The sequence below is a fragment of the Gallus gallus genome, chromosome 21, assembly GCF_016699485.2.
Source record: "Gallus gallus isolate bGalGal1 chromosome 21, bGalGal1.mat.broiler.GRCg7b, whole genome shotgun sequence".
In the NCBI taxonomy this organism is placed as follows: Eukaryota; Metazoa; Chordata; class Aves; order Galliformes; family Phasianidae; genus Gallus; species Gallus gallus.
This window is the reverse complement of record NC_052552.1, coordinates 5,691,086-5,718,979: the sequence shown is the minus strand read 5'-3', so window position 1 is coordinate 5,718,979 and position 27,894 is coordinate 5,691,086. Positions and strand designations below refer to the sequence as shown.

The 27,894-nt window shown below is 48.2% G+C and overlaps 2 protein-coding genes across 18 annotated transcripts in view; both read left to right on the top strand.

The window, feature by feature from the left end:
• DISP3 (dispatched RND transporter family member 3) overlaps positions 1–9,579 on the top strand; it is a 117,532-nt gene extending 107,953 nt beyond the window's left edge. For 14 of the 16 annotated variants that reach the window (XM_046903168.1, XM_046903167.1, XM_046903172.1 and 11 more), the window contains 6 exons: positions 663–789; positions 1,402–1,547; positions 1,876–2,035; positions 2,314–2,427; positions 3,405–3,571; positions 4,264–9,576. In XM_046903168.1, the coding sequence (XP_046759124.1) occupies positions 663–789; positions 1,402–1,547; positions 1,876–2,035; positions 2,314–2,427; positions 3,405–3,571; positions 4,264–4,626 (1,077 nt within the window). In that variant the 3' untranslated portion in view covers positions 4,627–9,576. Of the gene's footprint in view, positions 1–662; positions 790–1,401; positions 1,548–1,875; positions 2,036–2,313; positions 2,428–3,404; positions 3,572–4,263 lie in introns of those variants that run through there. The other 2 variants (NM_001199176.2, XR_006931964.1) reach the window with 2 other exon arrangements.
• Positions 9,580–10,311: 732 nt separating this feature from the next.
• FBXO44 (F-box protein 44) overlaps positions 10,312–27,894 on the top strand; it is a 52,996-nt gene continuing 35,413 nt past the window's right edge. The window contains exon 1 of one of the 2 annotated variants that reach the window (XM_046903296.1): positions 10,312–10,418. The gene's annotated coding sequence lies outside the window, so the exon portion shown is untranslated. Of the gene's footprint in view, positions 10,419–13,354; positions 14,481–27,894 lie in introns of those variants that run through there. The other variant, XM_046903297.1, reaches the window with a different exon arrangement.

Below are 27,894 nucleotides of genomic sequence, written 5' to 3'. Positions count from 1 at the left end.
GGCTTGCCTGAGGATTTTAGAAGCAAACCCATCTTGAGCTCAGTATGGAAATGTCACTACAAACTCAAGATCCAGGCAACTGATATTTTTCTGTAGTTGTTTAGTTTGTTATGAGATTGTAACGTGGAAAAAACACAAATCACTCTAGAGAAAGTTTCCTCAAAGTTGCTTTTTCAGGACCAGTTTATCCCCCGGTCTGGTACTTTGAAATAGTCACAGCCTTTCCCCAGGAGAATTATGCTTAGCTGTGGCAGTTGCAGATGCATTTCAGCCTTCTGATTTGGGGGCACTCTGCAGAGCCTGTCCTTCCTTCCTCTGGAGGGAACAGCACGACACACAAGCAGTGGAGTGGGCAGAAAGCTGGAATAAAGTGCGGTCTCCTTAGTCAGACCACGATGGTTTTGGGCATGGCCTGGTAGCCACGTATTCATCAGTACTTCTGTCACACTGTCTGATTTTATTTTATTTTTTTATTTTTAGTGTAGTTTCTGGGTTGTCTGGTGAGGCAAAGATGTGAGGTTTATTTACTGTAGAACCTATGGTCTGGATAAGCAGATTGCTAGCTCTGTGCCCAGTAGATGATAAAGTTCTGCTTTCTTGTGCCATTTGCTGTGTGTATGTCTCATGTGTGGTGCTCTTGTTGTTGTGTCTCCTTGTGAAAGGGCAGCGTTATCTACGATGACAGCTTCGACCTCTTCAAAGAGATTGGCAACCTGTGCCGCCTCTGCAAAGCCATCGCCAGCAACACCGAGCTGGTGAAGCCAGGAGGGGCTCAGTGCCTGCCCTCGGGTACGTAGGGTCCTCAGGGAGACCCTGGGTCCCTGGGTGGAGACTGCTTCTCACCTTCCAGTCTGAGGAGCATAGCTGTTAAGGGCTTCTAAACTTTCAGGTCCCAGCTTGATGAAGCAAGGCAAGGAAACAAACATACCAGTCAGTGATAAATGCAGGCAGTGCAGAGAGGAGAGGTGTTTCTCAGCAGTCAGCTCTCTGAGCTGGCTGCAGCACAGCTCTGTCTGTCTCCACTTGGCCCAGATCACAGCTCCCACCTCCACGAGCCACTCACCCTATGCTTCCATTTGTTGTGCCAACTTCTTCAAGGATGAGAAATACACAGCAAGTAGGACAGCAGCATCAGATGCCTGTTCTGCATCTCTGTTAGCAACAGTGCTGCTTGAGTTGTGGTCATGTCCTATTCAGTGCTGACAGCACTGACTGTGCCTTCTCAAGCTGAGAATTTTGATCCTGAGAACTCTAGTGCTTTTACAAGTCAGAGTTGCAAGGGGAAGCAGCCGCTGACATATGCAGCCTGCAGCCTCCTTGTTTTGTTCCCCTTTGTTCCCATGTGCTCCCTTTCCCTTTCCCTGTCCTGTCCTCCACTCCTTGCTCTTTCTTTCTCTCCAGGTTATAGCATCTCCTCCTTTCTGCAGATGTTGCACCCTGAGTGCAAGAACATCCCTGAGCCGAACCTGCTGCCTGGACAGCTCTCTCACGGGGCAGTGGGAGTGAAGGATGGGAAGGTGCAGTGGATCTCCATGGCATTTGAATCAGTGAGCATCACCATCTGTCCTTGGGACACCCTCTTCCTGTGACTTCTAGGGGCTTAGCTCTGTTCTTTCTGCACTAGCCCCTTTCATTTGCAGCCATAAATTAGTGCTTGCTGGTGTTTGTGCCTGGTTGCAGACAGATACGTGCACTCACATGTTGCTAGGAAGTAGCTGCTTATGCCACCCTTTGCTCTTACCACGAGTTCAGGCAAAGAGCTGGTGGCTTTTTGCCCCTGTAAGTTATGCCTGCAACTCCAGCTGCTTGTTCTACCTTTGCCCTTGTATGCATCAGAGAGCAGGATACAAGTGTAATACGTTCATCTTCTTACAGACAACCTACAAAGGGAAATCATCCTTCCAGACGTATGCTGATTATCTGAAATGGGAGACATTCCTGCAGCAGCAACTCCAGCTCTTCCCAGAGGGTTCTGCTCTCCGTCATGGCTTCCAGACCTGTGAGCACTGGAAGCAGATCTTCATGGAGATTATAGGCAAGTGACTGCCCTGTTTCTCTCCCTGAGGAACCCAAGTACTCTGATGTAACACCCTTTGCTCCTTTTTATGCAGAAGTGTTATATCTTCAGTCCTTTTAGGACTGTGCACAGTCCTAAAGTCGTCTTCTACTCAAAGCAGCACATGCTGTCAAAATCCCTAGAAATAGAGAAAGTGAGGGAATTTGCTTTGCTGGTGGGGAGTCAAGGGCTGCAGTGCCCCCTCACCCCAGCTGTCACCATCCCAGGTTCCACTTAACTGGATGTTTGTCTTCCAGGAGTGCAGAGTGCCCTGTATGGTCTCATCCTTTCGCTGGTTATTTGTGTGGCTGCAGTGGCAGTGTTCACCACTCACATCCTCCTGCTGCTGCCAGTGCTGCTCAGCATTTTAGGTAAAATTGCCAACCTTGGTGTGCCAGGCCTTCCCTTTCTCTGAAATTGGTGGGTTGTGGCACTGCTGAGTCTCTGATGATTTGAACTGAGTTGTTATTACTCTGTGTAAATCCTTTTGGTTTCCTGGACTCAGTCCTGCTATACTCAGGTGAACGGGAGAAACTCTCAACAACTGCATAGGAACCTCATTGGGAAAACAGATTTGTGTATCTAATTCCCAGTGTGCTTTATCTACACAATCCCTTCTATTTGTTTAAATAAGGGGTTTAGCTACACAAATGCCATCCCTGCCTGTTATGTATAATAATGTGATTAAGTCCCACATGCCCTGAATAACAATTGCACTGTTTCCCAGGGATCAGCACCATGGCTGCTGCTTCCAAGCAGTGGGAGATTTTAAAAGCTGAATATTTGAGTGTTTCTGTTAGTATTTGAAGCAAATTTCTAAATAGCTCCCTCTCCCTGGCTGGTGATTTGACAATATTATGGACTAGGCGTGTTGCTAAACTTCCCGGTTTCAAAATCAAATCTATCATTTTAAAACCACTTACTCTCCCACACATGACTCACAAACAAACAGCACTCTTGCCTTTAAGAAAACCTTGTGCATGTGCTCAGGCTGTGAGAGTAAACTCCAGCAAGCAAAACATAGGGCCCTCTTCCATCTAGTGCACATATGCACGTTTGCTTGTGTTGGATTCATTAGTCTGATTGGCATCAGTCTGTCATTTTGCCTGATACTTCAGTTAGGTGCTTCGCTATCCCCAGCAGGTTTGAGTGCATTATTGGATGGCTGGAAGGTGAGAGAAGCATTTGCCTTTGTGGGCAGGAGGGAGGACATACAGCATTCAGCTTGGCTGGCATGAAGAGCTCAGGGGCATGATCTCAAAATCCCCAGTGATTAACCTGTAGCAGTAGGGCTGGGCAGCACTCCCTGAGTCCTCTAAACTTGCCTAACGTGAGCTTCTTCATGCAGGGGTGGTCTGCCTCGTGGTGACCATCATGTACTGGTCTGGCTGGGAAATGGGGGCTGTGGAAGCCATTTCTCTGTCCATCCTCGTTGGCTCTTCTGTCGATTACTGCGTGCATTTGGTGGAGGGCTATCTGCTGGCAGGGGAAAACCTGCCGCTGCACCACGCAGAGGTGAGCTCTTTTCCTCCTAAAGCTTTGTACACACTCTCCTCGTGCCCTTTGTACCACCCAGCTGTGATGCAGGATGTAAGGAGTGCTGGGCAAAAGGCATTGCCTCTTTCCATCCTCACAACACACGTGGGCAGCTTTTCCAGCTGATGTGAGCTGGTGTACTGGGAGTCAGTAAACCCAGTTGAGCATCCAACCCACACTCTTTTCCCTCTCTCAATGGCCACTGGACACACCTGTGCCCAAAGCAATGCTTTTTCAGGTCCCAGTAAAGACAGTCCTGCCCTAGAGTAGCCCTACACTCATCCTGTAACTTATGAAAATCACAATGGCTTGTGACTTGCCCCCTCTGGCCTTGTTAACATCTTTCCCTCTTCGGGAAGATGGGCACCACAAAAACTTGGGGATCTCTGTTCCATGGTATAGTGTCTGTGTGCAGTACAGCCGCCTGATGTGGCTGAAAGAAGGCACTGGTGGAGGCACAAAATCCAGCACTTAGTCTCTGCTGGATTTTAACCTCATGGCTATTTGCCTGGTGTGCTCAGAGATCGCATAAACAGTGAGAAGTACACTCACACAGTGTCTCCGTCCCAGACCAGGACTCCATGAGCTAAGCCACTCTCAGAGTGGAAAGCATTTCTGCAGCCCTGTGTGCTTGTCCCTGCTCCCTGTGACACTGCTGTCCTTTCTGCCAGGACCCCACAGCCTGTCGCCAGTGGAGGACGATTGAAGCGATCCGTCACGTGGGCGTAGCAATTGTCTCGAGTGCTGTCACCACCGTGATTGCCACCGTCCCACTCTTCTTCTGCATCATTGCCCCTTTTGCCAAGTTTGGGAAGATTGTGGCCCTCAACACAGGAGTCTCCATCCTCTACACGCTGACTGTGAGCACAGCCCTGCTGAGCATCATGGGGCCCGGCACCTTCACCAGGAGCAGGACTTCCTGCCTCAAGGCTGTGGCAGGAGTGCTTCTCGCCGGCCTGCTGGGTCTATGCATCTGCCTTGCCCTGCTGAAGGGTGGATTTAAGATCCCTCTCCCTAATGGGACAGCCCTGTAGACCCTACACCAAGAGCCACACGATCTGTCCTCTTGCTCTCTTTTCTTTTTTTCTTTCTTTTTTTTTTTAAAGGATATTTTTTGTAAGAAAAAAAAAGAGGAAAAAAAATCCCGTTTTCTCCAGAAGTTTTTCAACTCCAGATGCACTTTATTTTCTAATGGGTTTTGCTCTAAACTTGTATTTATTTCAGAAGTGATGGATGGATGACGGACAGTGAGGGCTGCCCAGGGAATTCCTCAGCCCATGAGTAGGAGGGGAGAAGGTGCCCTTCTCTCAGTTTTCTTTCTGCTTTTCGTTTTTTAAATGAACAGAGCTTTCTGGAACCACAGAGGTAAAGAAGTCAGGTAGACCATCTGATCCCTTTCAAACTGCTTCCTTTCTGTCCTTCCCGTGGCCAGGGTCAGCATTGTGATGATGGCTCTTGAGGTGATGTCCTGTCCCCATAGCAGGGCTGTGCATCAGCACCTGAGCCTTGCAAACAGCAGTGAGCTGGGCAGGTCTGGGGAATGGCGCTGCTCTGCTATGCCCTGTGCTCAGCAGCAAACTCATTGCACAGGACACATTTCCCAGCTAGCTCTTACTGGGGTGGTTGTGAGATTAAAATGAGAGATTTTGGGGCAGCACCACCTGCTGGGACCCACTTTCTTTGTTAGCGGAGAATGCCAGGACATGTGGCTCTCCCTTTCTTTCATAAAGGATGCTGGACCTCTCACTGGGATCTCTTGTGTCTGTGAACAGTCCTCAGAACACTACTGGTGCCTACAGGTCCCTGTCCTCCTCTCCTTCTTGCCAGGGTAGCAGTGGTGTCCAGTCCCAGCTCCTACTCTGTTTGTGACTTCACCGATCTACCTCTGCTCTTCATGGCAGAGAGAGAACTGAAGGCCTTCAGCTCTATTTTTGCTCCAGGACCTGGCATCCAGCTCTTAGCCTGAGGATGAGCTAACTGCTGTGGCCAGGTAGAGCCCATAGCTGGCAGCATTCATGGATAAACAGTGGGGCATTCTCTGTGGCAGCTCAGAGACCCTGCTGTGCAGACATGAAGGCAGCAGAGCTTCAGCCTGAGGCTGCTGCCTGCTCAAAGCAGATGGTTTATATTAAAGTAAAATGAAATTGCAAACTGGTGCCATTAACAAGTACATTTTAAGCATCACTGATTCCATCATATTCTTAAAATTGAAATAACTAAGTGTGTGCATTGATATGCAGCACATCTGGTCCTTGGCAGAAGGGGAGGGGTCAGGCCCACTGGGAGATGCATTAAACATTATTTACAGGGATGCCAACAGAAAGAGGTGGCCGGAAAGCAGCCCAACTCCTCATTTGTTTGCAGATACCATGTCCCTGGTGGCTTTGCATTCTCTGTCTGGATTGACCCCCTTTTTAAAATGGAAATGCCAGGAAGCTGGTCCCTTGTGCCAGCCACGTTCTGGGGACTGTGCTGCTGAGACAGACCAGCAGCTGCTGCTGCTTGGCTCACTGTATCCCTGGTTTCATCCCTGCCAGTCTCTTACATCTTCACATCGTGCCATTCCTGTGAAATAGGATCAAACATTTGTTCCTAAATCAGGTTCCCCAAGGCGTCAGCTGGAGAGAAGGGATTGAGGACAGGGGTCTCCTTGGGCTTTGTTGATGCCAGGAGAAATCTAGGGCAGTCCTGCTGAAGATCATGAGGGGGGTGAAAGCATGAGCAAACGGGACCTGGTTTCTTCTTTACCATCCCATGGCGCAGCCAAGTTACCTTTTTCTGCAAGACTAACTGTTCCTTGGCCCCTGTCTCTGCTCTGCCCAGCTCCTACAGGATGAACCTTAATGAATAAATGGTTTGGGGAAGGATTTTTAACTATCCTAAATCCATGATTCTTTGAGAGCTGCTGTGCAAGGCTCAGCCGCATCGATCTGCAAGCCCTGCTCTCCCTGATGCCTGTTCTCCAGATTTAATTACTAGTGGTGCCCTGAGCACTTGTAAGTGGCAGCAAGCACAGAGGGCAGCGTACTGATGACATACAGTGCTCTACATGGGTGTTGTGGGGGCAGAGCGTGGGAGCCCTGGTGCTGCTGCCAAGGATGATCTGACTGGCGGTTTGACCCATATTCACCTACTGCTTCAACCTTTTTGGAGTGATTAAAGCTGATGGTTATTTCCAGGTCAACAGACAAGAGAGGAAGGTGCTGAGTTAAGCCTTTCAGCGTGTCCCTCCTGTGAGCATGGAGAAGCACTGAAAGATCTTTAAGGCAAGGCATAGATCCGCTTTAATCCTTCAAAACTTAAAGCACATTCATGCCCCAGGTATCCCACAGTTTTACTCACTATAAAGAGGCTAATATAAGCCCCTCACTTCCAGAGTGATGCTGGGCACACCATGCTGGGACCAGTCCCTCGGCCATTCTCAGAAAGCAAAGATTAGTTTCAAAGTAGTGGAAAACCTTTTGTGCCTCTGGGTTCTGATTTAGCAGTGTCTGATCTCAGACAAAAATAACAGCATTCTTAGCACCCAACAGGTTCTGTCCCATTTTCTGGAGCAGGAAGGGGGAAGGACAAACTGCCAGTCTTTCTCATCCTTCCTGGCTAGCCCAGGCACAGTCAGAGCAGTAGGGCAGGCTGGCACAAGCAGGAGCATCACCTTGTCCTTGTTTGCCCCAGGTGGCTCTGTGAGCACGCTGGCAAAGCAGTGTCTGGAGTGATTTAGGAAGGAAAAGACTGAAGTAAGTATAGCAGATGATTTGCAAAGGCATACTGAGGAGATGGTGTCTCTCCAGCAGGAAGCTGAGGCAGAGTTAGGATGAGGGACTTATTCCAGGTTGTAGTAGAAGAGACAGGAGATGATCCCAGATGATGCCTTCCAGTACAAGGAACCACTGGACATTGATAAGCTGAGAATCTGATGGTCACAACACTTGGCTTTTAGATCTAGAATTACAGAATATCCTGCAGAGTGCTGCAGAGTGAGAGAGACACAGAAGCGGAGCCCAGCCGTCCCCAGCATACTTGCAACACTGTCTCGGTGGAGACCGTAAATCAGTGGCAGATGCATACATCCATCTCCCTGGCATTAGAAAATATTCATAAAATTATAGGGGTAAGAAAATGGATGGGTTTATCTGAGCAAGCATGAAGGTGGGGCTGACAGCCCTGCTGGGAATCAGTGCTCTGAGGCAGATGCTTGTAGCAATAAAAAGCAAAGGCTCACCTGTCTGGCGCTGTTCCAGGAGCAGATGCTTGCCCTAAATTAATTCCTCCCACATCTCTACCCATCTTCTTTCTCTGATGACTCCTCTGTTGCCCAGAGCATCTCTTGGGCTCTGTTGCCTTGCTGTGCAAGGTTCCACCTTCTCAGCGGTACCTGCTTTTGCCTAAGATGCTCACAGATGCTGAACTAAGGCATGCTGGGGACTTTCTCAGAGAGAATTTCTCAGGCAGGGGAAGCTAAGGTGCTAAAATTCTTCATATAAAGCTGCCAGCTTCGATGTTTTTAAATAGTTGAACACAGCAGCCCATTGTCATGGAAATATTTCATCCTGGCTTTACTTGGAAGAGAATGCACTGTTTTTCCATTTCAAAACAATCTTATTGCTGCAATTAAAAAGAAACATACACGGGTTCTCAGTTACAGCACACTGCAATGAAATATTTGTTAGCTGCCCAATGCTTTTTTTTTTTTTTTTTTTTTTCCTGGTAAGTTCTGTTTTGAAGGATACCTTCTAAGAAGTTAATGTTTCAGGATGGAAACTGTAGTTTCCTATAAAACAGAGCTGATCCTCTCCTGACAAGAAGCCCTCAGCAGTCACAGGAGTGCATTGCTCCCTGTTTGCCAAAGCAGAGATACGTACAGAGCTGCTGCTCCTTGCCTTTAGAATTGCTGCTGTGTGAGTTCAAGGTTCCCCACAGACACTGGTGAGAGTAGGACTCACAACAGCTTTGGAGCAAAGAGGAACAGAGCTGATGTGCTTTGCAAAGATCGGTGTCAGAAGAAGAAGTAGACCCAGGTTTCCTCACTCCATTTCTTTGCTTTTGTTGTAGTGGCTCTTGAGGTGCTGGGTTCATGCAGGGCCTGTACAGGCAATGGGGACATCAGGGTTGGCCACCAATCTTGGCAATTTCAAAGGCTGCAGATACTGGAAAGGGATCAGTGGCTGTGCTGGGCTGTGATCTCTGTCGCATGCAAAGCCAGCCTCGAAATTATCCCCAGGGTGAAGGATGGCATGCTTACAAAGCTGTTTGAGCACTGGTTTGGCAATCTGGCTGCAGGGGTCTCCTGAGACCCGACTTTGTCTCCACTGGAACAAACTGGGATGTTGCTTTATGTCGCAGCACCTCATTTTGGCTTGTGCTGCACTGAATTTTCTTACCAGAGTGGCCTGCCCTCTTGGAAGATTATAAAAGGCCTGTGTAAACCCAAGATACACATAAATGTGTCCACACTGTCCAGAAGGAAAACTGTGCTCATTGATTTGCAGCCAGGCAGGGCAAGTCTCTTAGTAATTACTAAAATCACTCCTCACACAGATAGCATGCAAGCCACAATTCACAGGTTATTCTGTTTCAAAGCCCTTTGCTAACTTCTCTTCCTCAGCTTCATACCCAGGTCCTGGAGTTGGAAACTCTCACAGCACCCATTCATCAGAATGGGGGTGTGGGATGCATCCTCTCCTCTGCTCCTCCTTGGGGCAGCAGGGGGGGTGATAGGGGGACTGGAGGCAGAGCAGCAGGCGGGAAGGTTTGCAGGGAAGAGAGCGAAGAAGATGGATGCTGGGGGGAGAGGGGACACGAGCACCTCGAAGCGCTGCCGCTTTGCCACGTGCGTGCAGACCTTAGCATCGGTTCTCAGAGTGATGTAGCACAATTCGCAATGTAACGTACACGTGTTACTTTTGTAAGTCGTCTCCTACTCTCACTATTTTCAATGTTCCTTGATTTTTGGAGACTGTTGTAAATAAAAGATTTTGACACTGGCTCGTTTGGCTCCCTCACTTCACACCACGTTGCAGGTCAGGCAAGCCGATGCTCCAGCTCCACACAGGGCTGAAGGAAGGCTGGCTCAGGTGAGGGCTTCATCTAGGTTTTCTGGGGCTCTTTTACTCCTCTAATCCATACAGTGCTGCTACCAGCACATGGAGATTGTTCCCCTGAGAGAACGGGATTCAGCAGCTCCTGCAGCACTGCAGATCGCCAGTGCCTAGCATGGACTGTGAGGGGTCTGGAGCAGAGTCCTATGGGGATGGTCAGTCTCAGGAGAGGAGGCTCAGGGGAGACCTCATCACCCTCTACAACTCCAGAAAGGAGGTTGTGGTGAAGTGGGGTCCATCTCTGCTCTCAGGTAACGGTAACAGTGATAGGTTTAGAGGTAATGGCTTCAAGTTGCACTAGGGAGGTTGGATAGTAGGAACAATTCGTTCTCAGAAGGAGTGGTGATGCAATGGAGCAGGCTGCCCAGGGAGGTGGTGGGGTCACCGTCCCTGGCCGTGCTATAGCGTTCAGAATCCACGGAGATGTGGCACTGAGGGGCGGCCGTTACTCCCCTCGGGGGGCGGAAAAAGCGCGGGAGCTGCGCTGAGGGGAGGCGGGACTGAGGCGCTCCGCTCCCGCCTGACGCGGCCGGTAACACCCGGCCCTTTCCCGGCGTTCTGTCACAAGTGCGTCTCTGTGGCGTCAGGAGAGCTGCGCCCCGCGGGTGTTCCTCTCTCATCCTCCGTGTGTTCAGTTTTGGTCTGCTTCCCCTCAAGGCCTGAGCATGAGGTGGGGCGGTGCCAGGCTCCCGTTTGCTGCAAGAGGTGAAGCGAGCCCAGAGCAGCAGGTGCGCTGTGCGTTGTGTCTCTGAGAGCTGTCCCACCCTATTTCTTATTTACATGTCTTTCCCTCAAGTCAGAGCAAACTTATTGCCCCAAGAGCTCGGCATGAAAACATGCCTCACACCACTGCATGCAGCAAGGAGAGGAAGGGCCAGAGGGCTTGGCAGCCTCTCTGTATGCTTTTTGGGAGGAGAAAAGCAAAATCTTGGGGTTGGGGTTGGAGAAGGCTGCCAAAGATCTGGGTTTCAAACCCAAATCTGAAGCACAGAAGCCCCTCTGCGAGGTGGAGGTGTGTGTGCTTCAGGCTGAAAGGCAGCAGCTGGTAAACTGCACCATGAACAGCTGCTCACAAGGGGATGGGTTAAACTACAAATGGTTTAGGCAGACAGTGGAAATGGCCTCCGCCTTCTATGTGAAAAGCTCTGATTCTGGAAGATGTGGTCATGAAGTAACAACAAGGGCTGCTAAGTGGTAAAAAAAGGCCTGGGAGGAGGTATGGGTACCACCACATACGTGACTGAGAAGCCAAGAGGGGATGTGGTGGTTGTGGTGCCTGTAGTGGCCCTATAGCACACAGGCAGGGAGCTCAGTCACGTCCTCTTCCACATCTGTCTGGCAGCCTCAAAGCACCCAGAGCAGAAGTAGGTGTGAGGGCATCCCATCATAGAAGGGGTGAGCCGAAACCTGGCGCTGAGCATTGTGGCTCAGTTCTTTTGTGCAGAAAGGCAGCTCTCACTGCTCCATTTTAACACTTGTTAGCTCATGTTCAGTGTTAGATTCATGTTAGGCCCAGGTGTGGGCACTGATATCTCATTAGCCACCACCAAAGAGTTCTGCAGCTTTGTCAGAGCACTGCAGGTGGTGGCTGGTAGGTGACTAATAAGCTCTCCCCACACTCTAGTGAGGTGGCAAGGGGCTATTTTCCTGACCATGGAAAGTGGAGAGGGGGTGAGCTTTCAAAGCAGCTGTATGGAAGTGTTCCTTCTTAAACTTGAAATGACCTTTTCAACTGAATCTCTTGGTGCTGAGTAAGAAGTACAGCGTGACTGCAGGGAAAAGTTCGATGTCTTGCTTTAGGACTTTTACGTGTTTAAGCTGGTGGCTTATATCCCACTGAGCTTCCTGGGACTGTGCCATGGTGGATGCAAAGAGGTAGTGTGGATGTGGGTCCTTCCTTGTGAACCCACTCCCAACCTACTGGCTGACTTCTGGGAGCCTTTCCCAAAGTGTCGTGGCCTGGGCTTCCCTTGTGCTATTTGCAGACTAATGAAGGAAAATGAAGAAAGATCCAGCTAAGTGATAAAGCAGTGTACAAGATAACTCCTGAGCTTGGACCCAAGTTTGTTATCCGTGTTAAGCACACCTTGTCCAAAATGTTCCATGTTATGGGAGCGATGAAATTCTTGAGCTGCCCCTTGGTGGTATACGGGAGCATGATGAGTTCACTGTTGCTTTGCTTTGCTTCAAGGAGTTTGTTTGATGGTCAATGCAGCGTTGTCATGAGAAAGTGAGCAGCTGTGGTTCATCTCCCTGAGTGACACCTGGGCTTGTGGTAATCTCCTGAACATGATGCAGCCTGAGTCTGCTGAAGGATCTGCTGCCTGTGGGTTTTTCTTTCCAGCTCTTTATTTGGAGACTCAAAAGTTCCCGGCCAGATAAAGTCCTTACTAAGCTGTAAGGCTGTGCAAGAGAAGGTAATGACATGGTGGTGTTTTTATCACGTTTTGTGCCTTTATCTACTTCTGCCTTTAGGTATTAGGATGGGGGTGACACTGTGCTGCTGCAGCTGAAATAGAGGTCTGATCAAGCAGTGTGAAAATAGTAGCGGCTTTTTCTCTTCTGTAGGTGCTATTGAGCTAGCTCTGATATTACTGATGGACCGCAGTGCTCCCTCCGTATGCTCTGTGGGGTGCTCCTGAGGACAGTTTGTCAGCCTGGCTGCAGAGATTGGAGGGCTGGTAACTTTTTTTTTTTTTTTTTTTTTTAATCCTTGCAGTCTTCCTGAAGGATTTACTTCCTCAGAGTCAGAGGTATAAATGTACAGGAGGCCTGTCCCAGCTTCTAGCATTCATGTACCTCTCAAAGGAGTTGTTATAGAGGAGTTGAAGGGTATACTCAGGCTATTGTGAATGCTTCCAATGACAGTGATGATAAATCATGATATCTTGCCAGTGCTTTGTCTGTACATCTTTAAACTTTTTTTTTTCTGCCTAAGAAATGGAAGTGACATCTGTGTCTAACGCGTCGAGGCTGTGACCTCAGTGAAATCCCCTGATGGCTGCTGCCACAATGTACTCTGCATCACCTAAGGCTGCTCTGCAAAGACACTGCCTTTGCTGTACCAGCTGTCATGCAACCAGAGTGAGGGCACCAGTTGAGCCGGCAGCCTTGCAGTACCCCAGGGTGCCTGCCTCTGTCTGGGGATGCAGGAAGGCTGCTAGCTCCTTGGGGCATAGGTTAGGCTGGCTGCAGTTGAGCTTGCATGGCAAGAGAAAGCATGCTCTGAGCTGCCCCAACGTGTGCTTGCGCATTTGGTGTGGTGACAGGTCATCTCTGGCCCCCTGGTATGCTGTTACCAACTACCTACTTCAATGGCCTTTGCTTTTTTGGAGCTTTAAAGCTGATTGTCTGTGCAGTGGGTAATAAGCTAGACATAGGAGCATGCCTCCAACTCTGGAAAGCATGGTGGGCACAAGATCAAAGACCTAGCTAAGCATTTCATTCTGTTCTACCCAAGGTTAGCATCGTAAGTTCCTGGAAAAGTCTGCCAGTGCTGTCTGGAAAGCCTTCTCTCTGCTGTCTGATCATCTGAGGCTGTTTCAGCCTGATAAAGGTGACTGCAGAAAAGCAGATACAGCTCCTTCCAGATGCACGGAGCCACTTAAGTTCCTCTTTCAGCACTGACCTCATTCCTGTTGGGCTGAGAGCTGCTGGCTCAGTACCAAATGCTCCCTGCCCACACAGCAGCTGGCCCTCTGGCACTCTGTGGTCAATTGCTGTGCCCTGGCAGCGGGGCTGTTGGGATCTGGGGAGATATGTGATGGAGCTGCAGCTGGGCTTGTAGGGCCATTGCAATGGGATCGGTGCCTGGAGCTAGGCATGCAGCAGTGGGCTGGGGCTGCTCAAGGGACCCAGCCAGAGAGGGCTGCTGGTGACTATCCACTAACCGCATGTGTGCTCAGTGGCCTGCCGTCCCATTTATTAGCACTTAAAACTTGCTGTCTCTGCTCCAAATGGAGTGTTTACAGCATTGACACAAACAGCTGTCCCAGTCAGCCAGATCATAACAAATGGGAGCTCTGGCTGGAGTGTTATTTTGCTGCAAGGGGGCAATACATCTTATTACTAAACAATGAAGTTCGTGATGGATGGTGACGAGGCTCTTCGCTGTCTTGCTTGATGATCGCACTGAAAAATAAACATAAAACCTAAGATGTTTCCAGGGATCTAGGCAAGGCCTTGCACTGTGCTTGGTTAGAGACAGCTTTGAGGTTCCCTGGTGCCTCAGCTGCAAGAGCCTTTGCAGCAGGCTGCTGGTTTTGCTGCCTTTTCTCCACAGTGGATTATCTGGGAGGATCTGAGGAGGTCCAGGAGTGAAATTCCAGGAGAGAAAAAGATGTGCTCATCAAAAACATCGGGTGTAGCAAGAGCTGAGGACAGCTGGTCACTTCCCTGGGAATAATGCAGAGGTCTTGTTAGTAGTGATGTTGTCTGATTACCGGGCATACGGGTCTAACTGTGTCATTTTGATCCAGCCTGAAGTAGGGCTGCATCACTGCTGGACTGAGGGTGGAAATGGGGACACAGTCCTTCAGGGGGCTACAGGGGTGTATGGGAACTGTTGAGTCACAGCCTGAACCACTGATTGAGCACCTGGGGAAAGGACCGGGTCAGCCCTGGCAGCACAGGTGAAGGCAATTCAGCTGTGCAACTGGAAGAGGTGGAGTCTGGTTGCACCTCTCTTAGACCCCATTTAAGGGCTGACTGCCACTGGGGAAAGATCTCTTTCTGGAGATCCTCCTCTTTGGTGGAGCTTTCCCCTGCAAGCCTGGAACCTTCTGATATGGGTAGGCAATCTTCTTTCCTTCCCTTATAGCACTTTTCTGTTGTGCTGATCCTTCTCTCATTACATCTCTGGTGAAACACCTTTTCCCATATTGATCTGCCCAATTGCTACAGGCGGTAATTATGGTTATTTAGGGTGACAGGATCCTCCTGAAGGCCATGCATTTGATCCTGCTGCTTCAAGTGACTTCTGTGGAAGACTGTAAGCCATAGCTTTTCTGAGCAGAGAGCTGGAACAGGTTATATGGTCACTTAATGCCAGTGCAAAATTGAACAAATGCTGTTCAGTGCAAAGGAGCTGAGCAATTCTGATTGCCTGCCTTCCTCTGCCTCTAAGTACCTGCAGCAGCAAAGCTCGAGTCTGTGCAGGTGGGTTATCTACAACTTGGACTCATTGCGGAGACACTGATGGGCTCTTGGACTGAGCCCAACAGGAGCTACAGAGGAATATTAGCTGCCTGAAAACTGTGTGTGACTCACAGGTCTCCTACGCGTGCCTTCACCCACATACCCTTCCCTTCATGCTGTTTCCAAGCACAAGGACTGCTGGATTTTCTGCTCTTCCCCCCACCATCCCCCCCAACCACGTTTTCTTTTTTTAAAAAAACTAGCTGTGAATGATTGGAACAGGTGGTGCTGTGAGTTCCCAACAGTGTAAATATATTCAGGCCACAAATGGGGCAAGCAAAACAGACCAATTGGAGCTGGTTGCCTCCTCTTCTGGGGCTCTATAAGCAGAGGTGCGGGGTATGAGATGAAGCACAATGGTCCTGACAGCAATAGAGACTGGCATGGAATATGTGAGTGACCCTGGTAGTGTCTAGAAGCCAATTAAAGCTTATTTAAAATATTAGCATATCAGCAGGCAGGAATTCTTCCGACTGGATTGGTTTCACTAGGGGATCAGGGAATAGGGCCAGTGTTCAGCTAGTAATCATTCTTTTCAATACAATTGCATTCATCGCCTGACCTGCCAGGGCACTGCTGGAGGAGGCTGCATCCCTGGGAAGGGTTATTCCTAGCACTGCAGTCTTGCTGCAGGAGCTGCACCAGTGAACGGCAGTGCGGGGATGAGTTCCCACTTGGGAGCCATAAAAGCAAACAACGAAGCAGCCCTGGTTTTGTGCCAGTGTGTTTGTGGACTGGATAAAGGAGGGAAAAAGCTTTAAAAAAATAATCCCTGCTTTTCCCTGTCAAGTTCTCCCCGGTATATATTTATATTTAGTGTCTATTTAGCAGTGAAGAGGAGAGGGCTGTCTGGGAAAGTGGTTTGATGGGAGAGAGTGGGTTTGTAATCCAGACATATTCAAAGACAGCCTTAAATAGAGCATTAATAAACTGAGGGGTTGAAGATTGCAGTCTTCTATTTTGGTGAAAATGGAGCTTTCTGTGTGTGCCAGCTGCTGCTCACATGCAGGAGATGTTGGTCACTGCGTGAAGGAGCTTTCACTTGTGTATTTGCCTGCAGTGCACAAGCATTCCTGGGAATCTTCCTGTTATTTGGGATACTTTGGTGTCAAGTCCATAAAAGAAAAAAAACATGGAAAAAGAGGGAGCAGAGCTGGCTTACTGCATGCCTTGTGTATGTGTCAGGGTGAAACAAGCAGCACTGTGGTTGGTTTGGGGGCACAAAGCAGTCAGACCCCGTGGTGTGATCAGGGAAGTACCTTGTGGTTTTTCCCTTTCTCCCTGAGTGGAAATTTGGGCTCTGAAGCATTGCCAAGCAGTGCCTGTTCCTGCTGCCTGCCTGTCTCCTGGGCTGGACAGGCTGCGGTCTTGATCCTTCATCTGTATAGTGTCCTTTTCCCTTCAAACTGTACTAGCAGTTGGAGAATTAGCAAATCTTTTCAGCACTCAAATGTCAAACCACAGCCAAAATCACTGTGCTCCTGTTTGTTTTTTTTTTTTTTTTTTCCTTCCTGTCAAGGTCATGGTGCATTTTGAGACTTTTTCCTGACTGCTCACTCCAGGTGAGCACTGGTGTTGGGAATCCCACCTGCAGCAGATCAGTGCCCTGTGGCTCTGCAGGAGCAGGCCCCAGTTACCCCCAGTGTATTTGCTCCATGAGCAATCAAGCCATGAGCTCTTCATACTTGTATTTTTGTTGATAGATATCAATATTGGAAAATTACATGTTATGTTGCCTGGTTACTGTGAGGTGGAGAAGTAGCAAGAACTTGGTTTCTGGGGGTGGCTGCAGATGGGTGCGCAAGCAGTTTCCATGATATAGGGGGGGAAATTCAAGACCTGGAGCACTGCATGAGAAATCAAGTCTATATATCCAAGTAAACTGGAAACCACATTAGGAGTTAGCTGACTAGATACAGCTTCTATGGACCTAGACTTGGGACATGGCAATCTGAAGGTCTGTGCATACCCACACTAATAGTACTGAAGTTGACAGGGAAAGGTGGCCTCTAATAACTCTGTATCAGCAAAGCAGACATAGCGTGCTCCCCAGACTGACTCTGATAATCATTTCCTGCTGATGCTTTGGCCAGCGAGTCTGTCACTCAAATATCTGCTGAGGGGATGAGTCCGTGCCTGCCAGAGTCCTCGCCAAGGAGGAACAAGGAAGATGGGGAGGTGACCTGGACTGGTGTCTGTTGCTGCACTCTGAGGAATTTCACCTTAGGAAAATGCAAATGGACTTGGAACTAATTTTGTTCAAGAACGTGAGCAGGCACTCAGAGGGCCTTTTTTTTCCCCCTCTTACCATGACTTCTCTAATTACTGGGATGAATGTGTAAACCCTCATGCTGAAGTGTTCACAAGAGTGAGTTTACTCATTTTACCATTTCTTGGCATAAAAAGCATCGTATTAAGCAGGTTTTAAGGTTTTCTCACCAAGAGATGTGGATTATAAAGCTTTAGAAATAACTTGCATCTGGAAAAGCCAATTAATAAAACAAAAATTCTGATTTCACTTTCTCATAAATTAACAATTTATAGATAATTTACGGTGCTCGTGTCATTAGGCAAATGGACTTTAAATTGATTTCAAATTAGTGGGTTAATGATTTCCCGCAGGTAGTGTTTCCATGGGCAGCGTTCATGGTGGCTTTTCAGTAGAGGGGTAGGTGTGGGAGCAAACCGCTGCCTCGGTAATCGAGGCAATAATTGGAGTGGTGGTCACATTCAAATGCAGTATTGATCTGCAAAAAAGTGCTGACTTTCTCCATCGCTGTGGCAAAGAGGGGATGGGAAAGGACTCTGGGAAAGACTGCAGACTTTGCACATTTCTTGTATGATAACTTTTTTTGGTACATATTAACTCCAGCTGGTGCACTGAGGTAGCCAATTGATATGGTATTGTTAAACAACCTTGTAGTTTATAGGACAGGAATAATTATGCAGCTGAGTTCTAATTATAGCTGTGAGGGAACAATGTGTGCCCAAATTGATTAAAAATAGGGTGATGATTACATGGCTTCTGTGCTGGTGAGCCTGAGGCAGACCCAAAACAGTGTCCAGCTCAAGCATTGCCACTTCTCCAGTGTTAGCTTCTATCCTTGTGTGGTTTTCCTTCTTGTTTTTCTTTCATTTTGACCTGTCTGCAAATGTTGTGTGTGCTTTGGGGGATAGGCTGACTGGCTCAGATATATGTATGGAATGGCTCTGGTTGGAGGGGACCTTAAAGATCATCTAGTTCCAAGCTGCTTCCCTAGACTGGCTGCCGCCCACCAAATCCCAGGGCCCCATTCAACCTGGCCTTGAATGCCTGCAGGGATGGGGCACCCACAGACTTCTCTGGGCAGCAATACCAGTGCCTCACCATCTGAGTATAACATTTCTTTCTAACATCTAATCTAAATCTCCCCTCTTTTAGTTTAAAGCCATTCCCTCTTGTCCTATCAACACAGGGAGCTATGGTTAGTGTCCTAGTGGAAGGTGAGCAGTTGATATCTCATCCTGGTGCCAGGAGCTCCAGGCTTGTTTCTTGTCACTCTAGGAGCAACTCCAGTGGCACAGTTAGCAACCTTTCAGCATCTGAAGGGGGGCTGTAAGAAAGAAGGAAACAGACTCTTTAGTAGGAGCTGTTGTGATAGGACAAGGAGAAATGATTTCAAACTAAAAGAGGGGAGATTTAGACTGGATATAAGGAAGAAGTTTTTTATAATGAGTGGTGAGGCACTGCACAGGTTGCCCAGAGAGGTGGTGCAGACACCCAAGGTCAGGCTGGAGGGGCTCTGAGCACTGATGGAGCTGTGGGTGTCCCTGCTCAGTGCAGGGGGGTCAGATTAGATGGCCTTTAAGAGTCCCTTCCAACTCAAACCATTCTACGATTTCTATAGGCATATGCCAGCATTAATAAATTGATGATCTGAGCTTCTTGTGTCTCATCACCCTAATACTGGAGGCATAAAAAACACTAATGAATTCCTCCTCTGGGAGATGAAGAGTTATTGTCCCAGCCCTGTGCCTGAAGCAGGGAAAGATGTCTGCCCAAGGTCATGAGATGAAATTAGTGCAGCTGGGAAGGGCACTTCTCTCCTGTTGATGCAGTGCTGCCTTCTGTGAGCCCTGCTTCACATGGGTGTGTTCCATGGTGTGATGTGGGACAGCTCTGCACAATGACTGTGGTCTAAATTGGCGACACTCTGAGCAGTGCTATGGGCACTGTTACTCACTGCCATGCATGGGGAGGCTGAATGCTGTGGAGGATTACATTTTGAGCACGATGGACAGTAACTCATGAATTAAATGGCTGTGGAAATGGATTTTGTTGGCAGTACATATTTGTGGAGTGCAGTGTCTCTGTGGCTGGCTGTTTACACAAACTCTATTGCTTCCAAGCTTTGTATTACAAAATTAAATTCCTCTTGCATTAAAAATTTATGTTGGATGAAAAGATCAGTGTATTGAAACTTGGTGAGAACGTCCCCCTCTGTGCACATACACACCTCATTCAGATGTACCTTTGCTATGAATACAAGCTGACAATCCATATCATGCAAGATAAGGTTTATAATTGCCTTCTATAAGAAGCAGAAAGGTGCCCTTAAATAGGGGGCAATCCCTCTAAAGATGAAATTCATACTAACTGAGAAGTTGTTATTGCGTCCCTCACATCTCCTGTGCTCCAGAGGTGTTGAAAAGGCTTTAGAGAGAGATTTATGGGAAGGTGCCTTCTCACAATGTGTTATTTTGGCTTCAAGGACACTGAAATCGTATCGCTTACTGCACAGAGCTACTTGTGTCAGTACACAATTCAGCTCGTAATTATAGCCTTTCATCTTATTAGCATACGTAAGAGTTTATATAAGTTTTATCCAAATATTTTTAATTCATTAGGTGTTCTTGTATCTGCTGTGCCCTGGGGCATAAGGAACATTCTGCACTTGTTTTTTATGTAAATTAGCCCTTAAAGACGCACATAAATCTGTAGACATGCTTCTACCATTTAAAAATGATGCTATAAGATGCCTACAATGAGGGAGATAAGGATTTATAGCACAGTGTTGGTAGAATACAGTTTATTTTGTATATAGTGTTGCAGGAAAGCAAATAGAGCAGCTATTCTTACAGTGAGTCAATTATGAGAAGTCTGAGGGGAGAAAGTGGAACGAGGAGGTTGGGAATGAAAGGGAAGGCAGCAATGGTGACAGTGGAGGTGAGCAGCAGCTTGAGGTGGGGACCCAAAGTAGGGTGAAGGTGGCAAGAGAGGAGAAGGATGGGAAGACCTGTGGGATGGGGTCTTCAGCATCATGGCAGTATGATCTTCCTGATGTACCCACTGTGAACGTTGTGTGGGGAGGGAGGGTGGGATGCAGGCCGCTAGGGCCAGGCTTAGTGCTGCTGCTGCTGGAGGAGGTGGCTGTGAGCAAGGAGCGATGGCACCGCCTGTACAGCATGGAGGGAGCCCCAGCCCTCCCTGCAGAAAGGCATGTTGGTGCTGGCTGTCAGTGGAGGTGCTGCACGACTTGGCTTTTCCTGGTGCATGTGTTTTCTGTGGCCAGGTGGCAGCTCAGCGTCTCTGTATGAAATTCCTTTTCCCCATTAAATTGCAGGCTATTTATTTCTGCTTTCTTGGCTGGGGCTGCATGCTCTGCGTCTGGAGGAGCCGTGACCTGAAGGGACCATCTGTTTCTCTGGATGCAACCTGCTGGCAGGCAGGTGGGGTGAGGGGGTCGTGAAGGAAGGCTTCTTCCTTCAACAGAAGCGGTGTTGCTGTTCCCCATGCCTCCTCACCGTCTGAGCACTTAAAGAAAAATAGGATTATTACTGTTCTGTTATTGTTATTTCTCTGGCAGCTGAGATGGAGTCAGGCTGACTGTTTTCTCCCTGCAGATGGAGAGGTTGGGAACTCTGGGTACAGACCTGAGAACGCTGACCTTCAGAAGGTCTTTGTTTGGTAACAGACTTCTGAGATTGCTGGTGGTCAGAGCATTGGTCACCATCTTCAGAAACCCACAGAAAGGCTTCAGGTCTAAACCCACAAAGCTGCTGAAGGCACTCAATTTAGGAACCCAAGTGGCAGCTTAATGCTTTGGCTGATAGCAGCCTGTGAATGAAAGGCTCAGCCCCGCAGTGCTATCTGCAAGTATCTGTCACTCTCCGTATTTAGCAAGAGCAGAGAGTGGGAGATACAACCTCTGATTAATGCCTCCTGGGAGTTTCTGCAATATTGTTTTGCAAGCAATTGTCATTTAACATTAAGGTAAATACCTAGCAGCTATGAACTAGAAAGCCTTTCTTCCCTTCCTTGGCCTCTTGGTTTCACAAGCTCTGGATGATGTTAAAACCACATCTTTTCATCTCCCAGCACTGCAGCTGCACTGCTGGTACCGCAGAGCTCATCCTGAGCTGACAGCAGCTGCCTGCACCATGCTGGGCTGTGGGCAGATGCTCACTGCTGTGATGGCCAGGAGGGGTTAAAATGGAAAGGTGCTTCTGCCCCTTTCACCTCTTGCAGGAGGCTGCTGGCTGGCACAGTATGAGTGGCTGGATATGTAAATGAGTTCACTTTCATTTGAGATCTCAGCTGTAAGAAAACACCATTAACTCCATCAAGGCTCATCTCTTTTAATACCTGTGCTCCCCTTGGACACATCCAAGTTTCTAGGCTAATGACTTCATAGCAGACTCTGGTGACTTTTACTTAAGGAAGTTGCTTGAGACGCCACTCCTAATATTTTTTCCTCCATTTCTAAATGATGTGAAGTCTTTTAATTATTACTGCTCCTCTGAAATGTTTATTTCCTACCTCTCCTCCTTCCCTCATTTGGTTCTCATCGATGTAACCCAAGCAGACTAATGGGGTCACAGAAACCCGCAACGCAGTCATCCTCACTGCTGTGTTGGAGATGAAATCATGTGGTTTTGGGATCACTGCATCATTGCAGGTGATAATAGTGCCAGTACCACCCCTGTGAAGGTGGTGGAAGCTTTGTTCAGTGAAGGACAATGCTCCTTTTACATCAGCCCCCTAAAGGCCAGCGGTGTGTTGTGTCTGGGGTCCTTCAGAGCATGGCACACAATTACTGATGCATGAAAGCCACCACTGCCCATGCTTTAACGGCATTGCAAATTACACTCATAAATTCACAGTGCAGCTAATTGTTGTTTTAAGGAGTAGATGTACTTTAAGGAAAAAAAAATTAATCTGTAAACACTCCAATGCCCTGCTGAACAAAGAACTATTCATCTTGGGTGAGGAATAGCCTTCCAGGGCAATGTGAATGCAAGCTGGGTCACAGACTTCTCAAGGGCACTCACATTCCCCTGGTATGGTTCTGAGTGACTGGGATCTGTGACAGAGTTTTGTGGTTGCTGATGTTTGTTGTTGTTTTATTGTAGGATTTTAGTTGTCACTAAAGCAGCATGCCTTGTGATTACTGTGTTACTGCTTGTTCTGGGAACCCCTCTGGCCTGGCTGAGATGAGCACTCCCCCGTGCTGCCCTTGCAAAGAGGAGGGATGCGATAGGTTTTGAAGGATTACAGTCAAAGTGGATGTGACCGGCCAAGGCCGGGGGAAGATGTAAACCTCATTGTGCAGGGAAAGTGAGATGCTGGGCAGGCTGCTTTGTTAATTTGCAAGGATGCTGTTGCTCCTTCTGCCCTTCACCTGTCTCGAGGCCGTCCTCAGGATTAATGGAAGACCCAGGAATGAGTCTCAGTCCATAGCTGCCTCATCCTGCATCCAGGGCAATCGGTGGAGAAGCATCTGTTTGCTTAGTGGGTGTCAGGCTCTCACTGCTGGGCCTCAGCTAGTCTTGAGCTCCCCTCTTTTAGCCCCGTGATCTCCCAAAGCCCATCACTTCTCATGATGGCAACTGCACCTTCAGTTACTGCTGCCCCATTCCTCCCAGTGCTGAGCTCTGCTTGCAAAGACAGTCCTTTAAAACAGCACTTTGCTTCTGTGGTGCTATCATTCTTCTGAGCCTTACTCACTTCATTCCTAATTGGATCCTCTGTACTCAATTGTCTTGATCTGTGGAAATGTTGTCAGGATGAAGTTTTCGGCTTTTTTTTTTTCTTTTCTTACCATGATTTATTGTATTCTAATTCTGGTTTCAGTGTTCAGGTTTCACTTGGCAGGATATGAGATTTGCAGGGGGAGGCAGTGTGGGAGGTTTTATAAATAAAATAGCTGCTCTCTCTTTCTGCCCAGGGTCTGCTCTTCTTTACTCCAGCACAGGGCTGATGTAGCAGAGATGAGAATCTGGCTGCCTGCAAATTGTTGAGGCTGTAGCTTTCAGGATGCTAAACAGGCAATGTATGTGCATTTTAATAATTGTAACCTTCACAGCTAGCTCAGTTTCTGCTGAATGCGCAGAATGTAAACCTGCATGATAATAGCTAGGAAGGTTGTTTGTGGTAGATCTTGATATACTGTTTGGATTGGGCTTTGCTTTGCTTCAGGACTATCTGGTGAGGCTTTGGAAGGGAATGGTGAGCTAATTGAGCATTCAGCAAATGACAGCTTTCAAAAGGTCCTTGTCTAGTGAGGTAAGAGACACCTCTGAAAACATGCTTTCATTGGTTAGCACATAAAACAGTGCCCTTGTTGGCTGAATGGGACACTTGAATTATAGGTAGTAATATTGCTTTGAGCTTTGCAAGTGCTCTGCATAATGAAAACACTCTCGGCTCTTCCTTGTAAGGCTGAGGGGAAGCAGTTAATGACAGTAAAGTTCCTGTGGCTTTTGCCTCCAGTGCACGGTGGGAGCTCTGCTGAAAGCACTGCCTCCTGCCCAAGTTCAGCTTCTGAAAAGGACTTGGATGCTGCAAGGAGCTTTAGTGCAAATGCCAAGATTGGCAAATGTGTATTGCTGCAGAGATTGGTGCTGGACAGTTGTTCTGAGGATTGATACCATGCAAAATGGGGGCTGATGGGAATCAGATCTTGAAGCATGCAGCCTGCTTTATTTGGCTGGGTGTCAGCTGGGGTTTTGTGCCTGGCTGTAGTGACTCCTGTTGTCAAAGCTGCTCTTTAAAGGGGAAAAGCTCCATAGGCTTTCTAAAGGGAATACTTCAAATGTGAAGTCAAGCCAGGCTTTCATGTAAATAATGCAACCTCTCCCTTCACTGGTGTGGAGCTTTGTACAGAGTATGCTCACAGCTGGCAGCTACCAGTGACCTTTCTGGGAGAGGGAGAGGAAAGGTCTTCACAGGAGGCGTAGTGCTGCTATTGGAGTCTGTTCCTGCACAAAAAAAAGGGGGGGTGAGAACAATCTCAGGGTACAGAAGGGGCTGACTCTGATGTGGACATGGCAGGCAACCTACTGCTGGAGGACCTGGGGCCTGACCTCCTGTCTGCTGAGCTGAGCCAGAGAACCTCCACTCTGCCACTAAGCCAAGTGTTGCTCTGTTACGGGGAGAAGTAGGCAAGGGCTTCAATGTGCTGTAGTCTCTAGGTTAAAGTATGTTACTTTGGAAGTTCACTGTATGGGGAGGCAGGGGGGAGCTGGGGTCCTCCAGCTGGCTCTTGGCAATTGGTCAGAACAACGTGAAGGGGGAAAAATCACATCTAGCCCCTCCTGTCCCAGAGTGCTGTGGATGGCCCATCCCTAGACGTGCCCAAAGCCATGCTGGATAGGGCCCCGGGCAGCCTGAGTTGGTGGGTGGCCACCAGCCTGTGGCAGGGAGTTGGAGCTCAGTACTATAAGTATCGTTCTTAGTCCAGTTCTGAATGGGAGCACCTGCTGAATGCTGAGTGTTATTCTGAGGACACTCAGTTATATTTGTGTGTGGTCCCCTTGCTGCTGTAGTGAGTCCCTCAGACTTCCACTGCGGTATCCCTGCAGCTGAAGCCTCTGGGCTGTAACCTATTTAGCTTTCCTGGCAGAAGTTTTCAAGCAGAGCGTGAGGGTTTGCAGGCAGCGTGTGGGTGAGTGTGAGGAAAAACCAGCAAGGTGTTCAAGCTCAAGTAGGTCAGAAGCGGGAACCTGGATTTCACAGGAAACACTGATAGGTGTACTTTGAGAGATTTTTATGTCAAATGGAGGAGAAAAAATCTTTCTCCTTGAAATTCAGGTTTTCTAGAACTAAATCTATAAAATGCATTTCTGTTATCCTAGAAATAATCACCCAAGCCTTCATTTTAATCAAAACATTTCTCTTTGCTGGATTCGGTTGGAAGTGTTCCTAACTGATGCAATCTGAGCACATTTTTTAACTTGGGGGGAAAAAAAGTGATTATTCAGCACAGGAGTTGAAAAGTTATGGTTGATGCATAATTCACTCCTGTTGCCTTCATCAACAAGTGTAAATGCAAGTCAAAACTCTAAGAACAGATGCACTGCTGTGACCTTGGTCACCTTGCAGCCAGCCTTTCTACCTGCTTTCATCTCCATCTTGTGTTGCTTTCTAATTAATACCTCCAGGCACATGGTTTGGCTGCTGTCTGAATCCCAGTGTATAAACCCTTTGTGAAGTTTATCTGTGGGAACAAAAGGCCCTTATTAAGACACTGTCTTTGTGGTTGGTGCGTGGGAGTGTTACAGTGTAGGGGGGGAGGATGGAGAAACGGGCTGCTTTGTGATCACAAATCTGAATACATTCTCTGTATTAACGTAGTGAGTCTTATTTTCTTTACACAAAGGAGCCCAAGAAATAAGAGGTTTAGCTTAAGTCATCAATACAAAAAAAAAAAAAGAAATATGCCTCTGGTTGGACCTCTGTAAACAAGTGAAGTTGGATATATGCCTGAACAATTGATAGCACACAAACAAAAACCACTCCAGGTGTGACATTCCTCTGAGGGGTTTTCAGCGATGCAGATGCGTAAGTGGGGCTGCCCCAGTTCTGAACTTTGCTGGCTGCAGCTTGTTCCTGTGAGCAGAACACTGCTCCCTGCGGGGGGAATCGGCTGGAGGGTGGGTGGTGAGGATCTGTTGTGTGTGTCACTGCAGGGCTGGTTCTGTTTGCATGGCTCCCTCCATGCACACAGATCTTCCTGTGTATTGTGGTTTTTGCAGATTTTGGAAAGTGTAGTAGCCTTTCAGTAGCTCAGGTTGGGCACAGGCTGCCTAGAGAGATGGTGCAGACACCCAAGGTCGGGCTGGATGGGGCTCTGAGCACTGACTGAGCTCTGGGTATTCACTGCAGGGGGATTGGGCCCGATGGCCTTTAGGATCCCTTCCAATTCAAGTGATTCTGTGATTCCATGTTGTGGCACTGGGCACAACTTGAAGCGCACAGCTCTGCTCCTGTACCCAGGGCACATTCATAGAGGGAAAGCTGTGGGTGAAACTGTGTTTAGAGTGGAGGAGCCCAGCAGTGCGATAGGAGTGAGGCCTCTGTTCAGAGACAAAGGGGCAGGAGTGGGAGCACTGCAAGCCACAAGCTGGGAGCCCCCAGCCTGCTTTCATCCTTGGCAGCACTCTGGTCACCCTGCAGAGAAAGCTTTTGGCTGAGTATGTGGGAAAGCAAACTTGAATGGAACCAGCGGAGCAGGGACTGTCTGCAGAACAGGGACCAGCGGGCGCAGGGAGCTGAAACACAAAGCACCTCAGTGACATTTTCCTCATCTCCCACGGAAACTGCTGGTTTATGACAGTGAGCCGCAGGAAGCTCAGAAACAATTTCTTCTTTGACATTTAAATTGCAGACAATGTTTCCAATTAAATTTCCCTTCTTTTTTCTCTCTACTAGATGTTGTTTCAGGTGTATTAGCTGCTTTATTTTATTAAGGCTATTATTATCTGTTGTTGAGGCTGCTAGCAATGCAGGATTTGCTGACATTTTGTCAGAAAGGTCTTCTAAAGCACCACCTGCTCTTAACCTTTGGGAGCGCACAGGACTTTGCTGTTGGGCATTTGCCAGAGCCATGGCTGTCTTCAAAGCTCTGCCTCTGGTGGGACCTGCAACCACAGCAAGTTCTGGAAGTTTCTGGGGCTCTTTAACTGCTCACCCATTGGCCAAGACCTATAGAGTCTTTGTTCTGGTGGAAGATAGTGAGGCTGTAGGGAAGGATGCCCAGGGAAGCCCCAGACTCACTCCCGGAATTGCCTTTCAGAGAGGTATATAGCTGAGCCCGGGTATTTCCTGAGCTTTATTTTTCATCAGTTTTATTCTGCAGGCTGGATGAAGGTTTTCTTTCTTTGTGATGAAGGATGTTCCCTGTCGGGGCTCTTAATCTCTGTCCAGATAAGCCTACAGACCTGGAAGGACAGGAGAGAAAGAGGATGCAGCTGGTAAGGCAGAGAGCAGAAGACTGAAGGAGAAGGAGATGTTAGGGCTCCTAACAGAAGGATCGGAAGATGATGTGCAAGGATTTAGCCCTATGACTCTTCCATTGCACTGCGGTGGGGGTTTAGCTTGGAGACAGCAAGGCTAAGGCTGTAGCATTACTGTGAGTGAGCAGGAGATGCATGGGGATCAGCTGCATGGCTGTTCCAGGCTTTACAATGAGTTGTTGCAGGGATTTCACTTTGTAGGGAGCTGTGTAGTTAAATCCCCTTCAGCTTATTTGACTGGTGCTGTTCATGTAAGTTACTTTATTCTGCTAGGAATAACTGGTCCTAGTGTGTTGGGAGAGAGGAATGCCCTTTGCTATAGCAGGGTCTTTGAGAGCTAATGCAGCTGCCTTGCTTATCCTGAAGGCTTTTGGGAAGCGGGAGCAAGTGAGCTTGGAGCCTCTTGCACCAGTAGTGATGGGCTACACATCTGGGCTGGTGCAGCTGCTCCAGTAGCATCAGCCAAGCAAGACAAAGCTCAGTTCTCTCCTGCATGTTGTTACCCAGCAGCTGATCGGACTCCTGCTGCTGTTAAGGGCAAATGGGGCATCTGTACCCTCAGGGCAGTAGCCTGCTCCAATCAAACTCACTATTTCTGCTGATGTTCTTTGTGTCTGCGTAACACCTTCTGTGTTGAAGTCCCAGAGCCCTTATGAGCCTTCATTATCTGCCTTTTTTCATCACATCCTTGTGGGGTAATATACTTCCTCAATTTAGAGATGGGCGCTTCAA